The sequence below is a fragment of the Hibiscus syriacus genome, unplaced genomic scaffold, assembly GCF_006381635.1.
Source record: "Hibiscus syriacus cultivar Baekdansim isolate YM2019G1 unplaced genomic scaffold, ASM638163v2 tig00112738_pilon, whole genome shotgun sequence".
Taxonomy (NCBI): Eukaryota; Viridiplantae; Streptophyta; class Magnoliopsida; order Malvales; family Malvaceae; genus Hibiscus; species Hibiscus syriacus.
In genome coordinates this window covers 3,372,615-3,385,032 of record NW_024063392.1, presented here as the reverse complement: position 1 = coordinate 3,385,032, position 12,418 = coordinate 3,372,615, and the positions used below count along the sequence as shown (strand labels likewise).

The window sequence follows — 12,418 nt, the reverse complement described above, 5'->3', positions numbered from 1 at the left end:
TCGAACTCAAAGGTCTTTGTTGACAGATAACCCTCATCGACTTAAGTTATGCTGCAAATGATGTGCCCTTGAAGCTGAGTGTAATGGAACTCGAAGGTCTTTGACAGATAACCTTTATGGACTTAAGCTATGCTGTAAATAGTTTCTTTTTAAAAAAATGGATTCCCTTCACGGGTCTAAGCCGATCATAGTTCTTTAGGTGGTTTCTCTGAGCGGGTCTGAACCAAGTAATATGATTTTTGGGAAGACTCATCTTCACGGGAAAGTCCACTGATAAATTCTGTCCACCGAATATCTTCCGTCATGGAATTGAAATTTAGCTTAAAAGTGTTAACTGGAAACCTGCTACTCGTTGTTGAGTTTAGCTGAAATGAATTTGTTCTAAATAAGTTCTCGAACTCATCTGAAGTTGATTGTCAATCTTGCAATCTGTCAGGTTAGTTGAGGGGTAGCTTCTCGCTACTGAGTTAAGCAACCACCATCGATCTTTAAAGGTATTTTTGAATCGAGTATCTGTCGTCTTGAAGTCGAAACTTGACTCTAAAAGCTATAAAAAAAATCATGTATGCTAAAAATGATGAATGTGATGCCTCTAAGTATGTTTAACATGCATGCAACATGAATGAATTATGTGTTATCTCTTGGACAGAGTCTCGTGTTCTGTCTGCCAATATGGTCCTTAGGATCGATCGTGCCCCATTTATTTCTCGAGCTTTGGCTTTACATATCTTTCAAATCTGAGACTATTCTGTTTGAAAATGTTTTTCTCATTTTTCTTGTTTTAGGAGGGAAAATGATAGAAATATTTCTCCTTAATTCAGGCTCGCAATCGAATCAAATTATAAACATTAGTTCAAAGAATATCAAAGGAATCAATAGCTCGTTTAATGCTTCCAAAGTTATAGCTTTTTGACAAATATTCAAATGGATGAGTTGGCTTTAGGTTGACTTTGGACTGTTATTGCAATAGGCTTTTCTTTGGCTTGGCAGTATAATTGGATGCGGACAAAATGACGCAACTAGCCTGATCGATTACTATACCTTCTATTTCGGTCCTCTGAAATCTTCCATTTGTTCAAGTTTTGTAAGCTCTTCTAATAAAGGTAATGCAGAAATATCGGTCTAAAAATGAAATTCTTGAGTGCTCGTGTGTATATGACTATAACAGGTGTTCCTTAACTCCCTTAGTCCATTTTACCGAAACTCCTTATTTAAATTTGTCATTAAATGGCTAGCTGGATCCATAAAGCCGGGGCGTTTAACAAATTGCTCTAGAGGGATATCTTAATACATAAACACCTTTATCAAGTTAGCTGAATCTTATCCATAAAGCCGGGGAGTTTAACCAATTGCCTTAGAGGGACAACTCAAGCTTTATTGTATAGTATAATTACTTTATCAGGCTAGCTGAATATTATCCATAAAGCCAGGGCGTTTAACCAATTGCTCTAGAGGGACAACTCAAGCTTTATTGTATATATATAATATTATAATATGGGTATACGGATCCAATTTCTTAAGTTTGTGAAGAAGAACCTGTTATAGTCTAGGTGTTTTTGAAAGTCAAGGAATCTCATATTTAGAGTTCAATTTCCAAGCAACTGACCTAAACTAGATTTACTTACTCGACTATTCTATCTGTGAAGATCATGATCATCACTGAACGTCTTAAACAAAAAGTATAGTAATTTTCATATGCAAATGATGCCCCATGTTGTCCGCACCTTATGAAAGGAAAAGGTTATATTGGTTAATTGCAAGAGCAGGGTACGATGTTTGGGGTATATTCTAGGTAAGATCAAGGTCTTTGTTTTTAAAATATGTTACTTTGTCAAAGATATGTAACTTTGAACCATTTACAGAGTTTCTTAATTTAGTTGATATTCAAAGAATTGCAAGTTTGCAAATGTGATTCATTGCTCGTCATCATTAAAGTAACATAAATTTATTCAAATGTTTTTACAAAAAAACTTGAAAAAAATGAAAAAAAAAAAAACTTAAATAGAATGCCTTAAAATTGAATAAGGCCTCATCAGGATGCCCCATTTGCCATGACTCTTTCTGCTTTGGGAGTGTTATTGCTTTCATCATAAAATTCCAACTCTTATCTGTCCATCATTAGCTGGATCAAGGCTCTAAATTTGACACATTCTTGTACATCATGTCTATCTTCATTGTGATAACAACAATGACTACCACCTTTGGAATCTGATGTTCTAGGATGTGGTGCAAGAAACCCCGCATTTATAACTTGCCTCCATACCCAAGCAAGAGGTGTCTTCACTTCGGAAACTCTGGTTTTGGCCTTTTTACCCTTTTCCTCGGTCATCACACTTTTCTTATTCTCTTGATGATTAGGTAGAGGGTTTTGTTCTACGTGGAGTGATTTTGAACTGTTAAAATAAATCCAACCCCGGTTGTGCATCATTTGGATAACCCTTTTAAAGGGGAGGCAATTTTCAATAGCATACCCCAGAACACCGCCATGATATTCACAGTGCGCATTTTTGTCATACCACCTGGGTATGGGGGCTTTAGAGGTATATCGAGATAGGGTGACACCACATGTGCGTCAAACAGCTGTTGGTAGAGCTCCTTGTATGTCATAGGAATGGGATCGAAATTTTCTCTCCTTGGTTCTTGCCTAGATGAGGGTACAGCTGCAAATGATTTCGAAATGTTGCTGATCATTTTCTTTCTTCTTCATAGGAGGCTTTCCATTTCTCCTACCTCCTAGTTTAATGGTAATTTCTACCATCGTTGTTTTGACCTCTTCATCAAATTTTGGAATGTGGTAACCATCCGAATTATCTGGTAAGATTCTGGGTGAGACAACCACTTGCGAGGTAGGTATCATGGTTACCCCTTCCGATGAACCTACCCCAGGAGCACTGTTCTGACATAGGCCAGATAACTTGGCAACGATCTAATCAACCAAGGACTCTTGGCCTTTTGTGATTGCATCTAGGGTACTCTGGTTATTCTGATTTATCTTTTCTTCTAACTATCTCTAGAGCTTCAACACGTTCTCTTCGATCTGAGTAATTCTGGCTTCCATCTTCTTTTCGGTTTGAATAAGGATGACACATGTCCGAAGCTTGTGGAGGTATGTCCAGTGTTTGTACTCTTCCGTTATGAAAATCTCTTGTTAGCTCATGTGAATGCAATGAAAAAAGAAAATTATGCGAAATATGCAAGAGTGTATGATGCATGAAATGTTCGAGGCATTGATCCAAAAAAATGTTCTTGTTATCTTGAATAATCCTTATTGGGGACAAAAGTGTTACGTCTGAAGAGACAAAATTTTTTTTAATGGTATAGATTCCACACAACTTCTGACAAGTTGATTCTTCTTCCGCCTTTTTCCGGTTGAATATCCTGTCAAACCATTCTGGTTCCTTTGGCTAAACTTGTGCATGTGACGAGCTGTTTTCCCCAAAAAAGGTCTCGAAAGACTGCATCTCCAGCCTTCACTCTATGCCAAGCTTATTCCAAACGAAAGTGTCATCGGAGCCCTCCATCCAAAGTTTATCGACTTGTTTCTGGAATTCGTCAATAATGGTCTCCAGCTTAGCTAGGGTTTTACCATCTTGTTCTTGTAGTTTCGAAAGGACTCTCCGGGTCAGTAACATTTCTCTCGTCTTGCCCCTACAACCTTTTCCTCTGAGTATTATTTGACCACGGTTGGACTTCAGAGTTTTTTTATCTCTTTGTATTATAACCCCTTTGTCCATTAATACAGATTATTCATGCTTAACAAACATATTTTTGGTGGATCAACACCTCGTTTTAAATGATGCGAATGATGAAAACAAAATGAAAGAGAACAAAAAATAAAAAGAGTTTGTGAGGTAAATCAAAACAATAAAAAAAATGAAAAATCCTACCCTACATGATATCTACCCCACAAGCTTTAATTCCTACCCGGACATGATCTCTATCCCGCATGCTAATTTCAAACAAATCTTAACCGTATATCTGTCTAGTTCGCATGCTTTGAACAGAAAATAAAGCAGGAAACAAAGCGACCTAGGGTTTGGAATGAGGTTTTGGGGAGGGCTCTAATTCCCTGTACTCTCCCGGTTTAGGTTCTAAAGAGGGTACTCAAGTTCTCGTTGCCGGTGCCCCCTTGGGCTTGCCAGACCCTTAGTCCTAAGCCCATTACAAGCTCGTGTGGACTAAGTTAAACTCGAGATGATACATTCCCTTATGTCCATATGGAGAATAAATTCACACGAAGACATAAGGTATATGAATCCCGAAGGTTACTTGTTAGGCCCATACGGTGAATAAATTCACACGAAAGCGTCGCTTTCGCCCCCACTTAAAAAGGTTCAAAGCTCGGGTATAGAGCTAGAGATGACGATTTTGAAAAATCTGAAATCATTAAAAATGTCAGTACAACTATTTATTTGAAAAAATAATCAAAGATAAATAATTGGAATCAGATAAATAAATTAAAATTAAAATTTACAATTTTTGCTCAAAAAGACAACCGAAAATTAATTTCGGCCTGACTCACTTACTTGTCCCCACAGAGTCGCCAAGCTGTCAGAACCGTCTTCCTTTTGGGCCCAGAATTGGGCTTTGACATAGGAATAATGGATTGGAGTCACCACCAACCATTTTAAAACGAATTTAGGTGGGTCGGACACCATCTTACCTGATCTGCGTTGTACCAGATATGTGTCGGGTTCGGGAGTAGATTACTGTCAAAGAAGGATTAGCACCCTTGAACTGCCCTTTCGGTACCAATTAATTTTTCAGTTGTCTTAGTCGCGAAGATTAAAAATTAAAATTAAAATTCAAAGATCTGATTCGAGTTACTTACTTTTAATTGGCTGGAAATTCTAAAAAATAGGTCAAAAATGTTAGAGGAAAAAAACTATTTAACTAAATCAAAAAAGGAAAAAATAATAATAAAAACAATAAATAAATGAACAAATAAAGAAAATAAATTAAAAGGGAAAACAAAAAAATAAATCAAAAGAAAGGGAAAACATATATATGAAAAAAAGAAATAATAAAAAGACAAATCAAAAGGAAAAAATAGAAAATAACAAATAGAAAACAAATCAAAAAAAAAAAAAAAAAGTAAAAATAAAGATGTTTTTTTTAAAATAATAATAATAAAAAACCAAGAAAAATATGGTAAAATAAAATGTGTAAGAACTTGAAGGATTAAAAAATAGTTAACCCTAAACATACATGCCAAATTTGTGACCAAAACAGAAGATATGCAAATGTAAGGGTCCAATTCGAATATTAACACAAAAAATATGAAATATAAAAAAGGGGTTAAAGTGTAAGTGCTGAGAATTTAACTCTCAAAATAAAATAAGGAAAAGGTTTATTTCGTGGCTGGAAAACAAAATTATAAAGCCTGAGGCACCCGAAGTGAAGTTTGCCCTTACGCGAAATTACAGAGCAGTCCTTGGGAAAACGTCATCGTTTCCCAAGGACTATAAAAGCCTGAACCTAGGCTTGTTTTCCCATTTCACCGTTCCCTGCTCTCTTTCTCAAATTGAGAGAAAAATTTTCCTCTGTTCCCTCTCTCCATAAGGCGATTTCCTGCCACCACTCCGGTGGCTCGCTTCGCCGTGCCGCTGCCGCTCCGACCGCCGCCCGTGACTGCCGGAAAAACCTAAACACACCAAAATGTTCTCCTCACCTCCCTTAACAACAATCCGATGGTATAGATCTAAAGCGTAAGTGTCGATTTTTTCCACTTTTCCGATGACTCTACCTTCGGGTTCTAACAGTTGTGTTGCTGTTTTTGCTTTGATTTTTTTATTTACTTTGCTTGTGGGGCTTCGACCTTTGGGTTCACGTTTTGTTTTTTGCTGTTGATGTGATTTTGGCTTCTGGCCGTTTGGTTTGTTGTTTTTGTTCTCGTTGGTTCGTTGATCTCCGACTGTGATGTTGTGCTTTTCGGGTTCGATGGTGGTTTTCTGTTTGGTGTAGTTGATATTCGATGTATTGTTTTTGTGGCTTGATGATGATGGTTTGTACCTCTGTTGATATGTTTTGCTTGGTTCCGTTCTGTCCCTCTGGCCATGTTGATGCTTGGTATTTATAGGCCTTCACAGGCCGTTGTGGTCCCAAAATAGGGGCGGGTGCTCGTGACCGTCTATTTCGCGTGGCCCGTGGTTGCCCGTGTCGTACGGCGCCTTGATTGAAACTGGATGTGAAACCCTAACATGCTGTTGAGCTAGTTCAGGTTCGTTCTGGTTGGACTGTTTCTGTCATTGGACCCAAAACAGATCTTGGACTTGGACCCCTAAAAAATGAAAATAAAAAATGAAATTAATAATAATAAAAATAAAAAATAAATAAAAATATATATATATATAAAATTATTTTCCAAAAATCTATATATATATTTTCAAAAGTATTTTAAAATTATATATATTATAATTTTTATTAAAAATGTTTTCAAAATTATATAGTTTTAAAAAATGTTTTTCTTAAAACTATATAACTTATATGTTTTCAAAATGTTTTTAAAAACTATATATTTTTCAAAATGTTTTAAAAATATATATAATATATATTTTCAAAAATGTTTTAAAAACTATATATTATATTTATTTTCAAAATGTTTTTAAAAAAACTATATAATATATAAATGTTTTCAAACATGTTTTCAAAACTATTTATTTTCAAGATTTTTTTTAGAAAAATCTGTAAATGTTTTCAAACATGTTTTCAAACTATATATTATATATATATTTTCAAAAATCATTTGCAACAATATATAGATGTATAAAAAATGGACGAAAATGAGTGTCTACAGTATGCCTATCAATCTATTTTAACATTTTCTTTAACTAAAGAAAATTGCAATACCATGCCTCTAATTTTATAAATTACGAAAATATTTTAGAATAATTACCTGAAAATACCGCTCGAACGTGCCTATAAATGCTTGGGATTTGGGCTGGAAACATGTATACATCACGTTTTGTATAACACGAGGTATGTTAAATACCACACGCGATAATTTGCCAAAGCACTTCAATATCTCAGGAACCTCGCGTTATGCAAAACACGATGTCATTAATTTAAATACTAAAATGCATTCTTTGAAAAGTATATCCATGTTGGAGGAGACTCGCACCTCATAGAATGTGAGGTGATTAAACACTTTCGGTAGAAAGCGAGGTAGTCCTAAATGTGTAATTTGGAGAGTATTTTTTCAAAAAATACTAATGATTTTGTGGGTTATTAAACTCATAATGCCATTTTTTCTTCTTAAGGACAAAATTATTATTTTACATGTTATACGATACTTGTAATGAATACATGTATAAACTATATATTAAAGAATGAATAAGTTTATATTTTTAAGTTTTAAAAATAATAAAATTATTATTAATATTATTATTTTAAAACAAATGAATCATTCAATTGTTAAAATTCAATATAGCAGTTATAAAAATATGATCTAACACATTTTGATGATTAGTTGATATTATTTGGTCACGTAAAACCTTTTGACCTGCCACTTTGATTCCGTTAATTAGTTGATATTATTTGGACATGTAAAACCTTTTGACCTACTACTTTGATTCCGTTTAAAAATTATAAATCTCAGTTATAACTTATTAAAATTTATTGATCGTAAAGAAGGAATATGAAGAAATTAGGGGTTTATCGAGCAAGTCAATCGAGAGTTGCATAGTGCTCGATTTGTTGCTCGTTAAAAAATTGGTGCTTGACTCATTGCTCGTTAAGCTCATTAAAATTTTGCTTGATTTGTGTTAGTTAAAAAATTTGTTGCTCGTTAAACTCGTTAAAATTTTGCTCGACTCGTGCTTGTTAAGAAAATTTGTTGCCCGACTTGTTGCTCGTTAAGCTCATTAGGTTTGTTGCTCGCTTCGTTGCTCGTTAAGCTCACTGAAATTTTTTATTTTATTTTTTAACTATAAGTAAAATATACTAATATTATATAGAACTTAATATAAACATAAATTAATAAATTTAACAAAAATATCAAAAGAGTGTATGAAACATATTCAAAGTCTAAACACAAAATAACAATCCATAAATACATTAACTAATTAGGTTTGTTTTTTGGTGTAGTAAAATAATAATTATTAATTAGAAAATTAATAGATTCGTAATTTATCATCCTTTTTATTATTTATTTGTAAATTACTAATTTTTTGAATGAAATATCTTTTTAAGATAAATACTAAAAAGTTATAAAAAAAAATTAATGAGTTGCTCGTGAACTTATCGATTCGAGTTGGACTTTACTCAGCTTCGAGACAACCTGAATCAAGCTTTTATCAAATTTTAATTGAGTGAAGTTCGAGCTGCTCAACTCATTAAACAACTTATGGAAACAAAGATTATTCCTAAAAAACCTGAGGGTGAGAAGGACAATGAAAAGGAAGATGCGCAAATCGTTGAGAAGGAAACCATGAAAAGTGAAAAAGGAGAAGTTAGTCCCACTAAACTAGAAGTTGATAATGTGGACTTGCTTATTAGTTTCCCTTGGTTTCAAGAAATCTAGTAATCGTGATTCGAATTCAGGATTATTGTGGTGTGGATAATGAAAAGTGTCTTATACAATTCCATGACTTACCTGGTGGAGCCAAGCCCTTTTTGCTTGTAGCCAAATTATGCTATGAATCATATTAGAACTCATGAATATAATCAATCTTTAGGGTTTTGCAAAGTATCTTCAAATGAGCGAAGATCACGGGGACAGAAATCGTATAACACAGACTATTGAAGCCTGTAGAAAAACGAAAATTATGTTTTTTTTTATTATTCAAACTGATCCTTTACACTTATATTTATAGCCAGTAACTATTAACTCTAACTATCCCTTAACTAACTACCGTACACACCTATACATTTTGTTAGCCCCCTCAAGTTGGAGCATAAAATTTTTGAATATCCAACTTGAAAATACATCTCTAAAAAGAATTTGTAAGTAAAGCCTTGGTAAAGCAATCAATCAATTGATTTTGAGATGAGACTGACAATGACTCTTTGTTGCAACTTTTGTCTTATTAAATGACAGTTAATCTCTATGTATTTTGTACGTTAATGATAGACCGTGTTAGCATGACGAGTCAGCATCAATGTTGTTAGTACTGCAGCGTGTGTGTGCTTAGACTGCATGGGATCATTAGTTGAATAGTTAGAATCTTCTTGAAGTTGTTATAGCAGTTAAGGTTGTTAGGATGTTAGCATTGTTAGTTGAATAGTTAAGGTTGTTACGTTAGTCAAGAGAAGCTGTATATAAACAGCAGCAATCTTGTATTCAATGCAGAGTTCTAGTATTCAATATACAAGTATTGTTCATTTGTTTTCTGCATTCTCAATCTGGTATCATTCGCCAAAAGGTCCTGACTTTGTTTTTCTTTTGCTGCATGGAGTTCGTTAGCTTTATCGTGACTACTTCTGCCGTCGTTGATGATGTTTTCCTCAAAAGGTCACCGATTCCTGCAAATAGCGATGACGGTCCCCAATAACCTGAGTCGCGATCAGTACGTGTACTTAGCCAAGCTATCCGAGCAAGCTGAGCGCTACGAGGAGATGGTTCAGTTCATGCAAAAGTTGGTCCTCGGCTCAACTCCATCCGGCGAACTAACCGTCGAGGAAAGTAATCTTCTCTCCGTCGCCTTAAAAAACGTGATCGGATCTCTACGTGCCGCGTGGAGAATAGTCTCTTCGATCGAGCAGAAAGAAGAAGGTCGAAAGAACGAGGTACACGTTGTGCTTCTCAAGGAGTATAGATCGAAGATTGAATATGAGTTGTCGAATGTTTGTGCTAGTATCTTGACTTTATTGGAATCAAATCTGATCCCTTCTGTTACCGCCAGTGAGTCAAAGGTTTTCTATTTGAAGATGAAAGAAGCTTATCATCGTTATTTGGCAGAGTTTAAGGCTGGTGATGAGAGGAAAGCTACTACTGAGGATACTATGTTGTCTTACAAGGCAGCTCAGGATATTGCGCTGGCGGGTCTAGCACCAACACACCCGATTAGATCGGGGCTAGCTCTGAATTTCTCGGAGTTCTACTATGAGATTCTCAATAAGTCTGATAAAGCATGTAACATGGCTAAACAGGCATTCGAGGAAGCCATTGCTGAGCTTGACACACTGGGAGAAGAGTCATACAAGGACAACACTCTCTTAATGCAACTGCTAAGGGATAATCTTGCTCTCTGGACTTCGGATGTGCAGGACCAGTTAGATGAACCGTAGCAGGCATGTTAAACCGGCGGTGGTCCTATTCTTCATCTGAAGGAGTTAGTGGTTTATTGCATCAATTATTTTTTTTCAATTTAGTAAAGAAAAATGGATATAATTATTTGGGGTGAATTTGTAATAAGTATGATAATATAGTCCTTTAAAAAAAGGAAAAAAATATATGTCAAGGAACCTTGTATAAGAGGATGAAGAAGAAAGAAATGAAGGTGAACAAGAAGAACGAAAGGAAACATCAACACTTTTGATTCAAGTGAACGGAAGGAAGTATCGACACTTTCGATTCAAGTCGAATGGAAGGAAACATCGGCACTTTCGATTCAAATTGAACGGAAGGAGGCATCATCACTTTCGATTCAAGTGTTCATCTTTTTGTCAAGAAGGTTGAGAAAGTAGGGAGAATGTTAGAAATTAGTTGTAATTAGTTTTTAGAGCTTGCTGTGTACTTGCTTGTACTCTAGTATAGCTAGTAATAGTGTGTTCAAGGTCAAAAGAACAAAAGAAGAAGAAGGAGAGGGAATGTTAGCTTGATGAGTAAGCATCAATGCTGTTAGTACTGCAACGTGTATGAGTTTAGACTGCATGGGATCATTAGTTGAATAGTTAGAAGCTTCTTGAAGTTGTTATAGCAGTTAAGGTTGTTAGGATGTTAGTTAGCATGGTTAGTTGAATAGTTAAGGTTGTTATATTTGTCAAGAGAAGCTGTATATAAACAGCAGCAATCTTGTATTCAATGCAGAGTTCTAGTATTCAATATACAAGTATTGTTCATTTGTTTTCTGCATTCTCAATAGACCGGATTCTCTGCAATATGAATAATTGATAGATTATCCCAATAAAGATTTGTTGGTACAAAAGGAATATGAAGATCATTAAGAAGAAACTGGAGCCACTGTATTTCACAAGTTACAGTAGCCAATGCTCGATACTCTACTTCACTTGAGGAACGAGAAATTGTCTGATGCTTCTTAGACTTCCTAGAGATTAGAGCAAAACCTACGAAAAAACAAAACTAGTAAGCGATCTTCGTGAATCAAGGCATGAAATTTAATCAAAATCATTGAAAGCCTTAAGTTTCAGGTCATTCTCTGCTGAGAAAAACATGCCTTGTCCTGGAGTTCCCTTCAAATAACGTAGAACTCTATGAGCTGTAGTCAAGTGATCTTCAGTAGAGGTTGACAAAAACTGGGAAAGCTATTGCACAACATAAACAATGTCTGGCCTTGTATTAGTAAGATACAACTTACCAACAAGTTTTTATAACCAGTAATGTCAGGAAGAGGTTGACCCTTTGTTTTAGAAAGTTCACTATTTGTAATTATTGGACTTGAAACTGGTTTAGAACCTAAATATTATGTTTCCTGTAACAAATCCAATGACTTTCTCTGACACAAATTAATGCCACTTTTAGAACGAGAAACCTCAAGTCCTAATTTTTTTAAAGTCACCCAGGTCTTTAATTTTGAACACAATGCAAATAAGATTTAACCTTACTAATCTCTTCCATATCTTCACTAGCAAGAATAATGTCATCTACATAAATGACTAAGGTTATAACTTAGATCCTATTCCTTTAAAAAATAAAGAAGAATCAGAAACAACTTGTGTGAAATTTTGAGAAAGCAAGGCAATAGTCAGATTTTCTTTCCACTTTCTACTTGCTTGCTTTAAACCATATAAACTTTTATTGAGTTTACAAACAACACTAGATTGATCAGTATGAAAATCAAGAGGCAAGTCCATGTACACTTCTTCATGCAAGTCCCCATGCAAAAAAAAAACATTATTAATATATAAGTAACATAAATTCCATTTCTTTCCTGCAGCAACATCTAAAATAGTCCTTATAGTAGTAATTTTGCCACAGGACTAAAAGTATCAATGAAATCAATTCTAGATTTTTGTGTATACCCTTTTGCAACCAACCTAGCCTTTTACCTTTCTAAAGTACCATCATATTTAAGTTTGGTTTTGTATATCCATTTATAGCCTAGAGTTTGTTTACCTTTAGGGAGGTGAACAAAATCCCAAGTGTTTTTAGCCTTTGAAGCTTTAATTTTTTGGTTCGACAAGAATAGATGCACTGCAAACATAACACCTATTTCTATAAGAAATTTTTCATAAGATAATACCTGGGTTAATTGTGAGAAGTGGTCTTTGTTTTAGGCATGGATGCCTCAAAATTCTT

The 12,418-nt window shown here is 34.8% G+C and overlaps 1 protein-coding gene across 1 annotated transcript; it reads left to right on the top strand.

Moving 5' to 3' along the window:
* Window positions 1-9,432: 9,432 nt before the first annotated feature.
* On the top strand, window positions 9,433-10,270 carry LOC120182917 (14-3-3-like protein B). Its single transcript, XM_039187743.1, has one exon. It carries the CDS (start codon window positions 9,433-9,435, stop codon window positions 10,225-10,227), a length of 795 nt encoding a protein of 264 aa, XP_039043674.1. The 3' UTR covers window positions 10,228-10,270.
* Window positions 10,271-12,418: the final 2,148 nt, after the last annotated feature.

Excerpts from the sequence above, each read along its gene's own strand:
- LOC120182917 (XM_039187743.1), top strand. The coding sequence starts at position 9,433 with ATGATGTTTTCCTCAAAAGGTCACCGATTCCTGCAAATAGCGATGACG.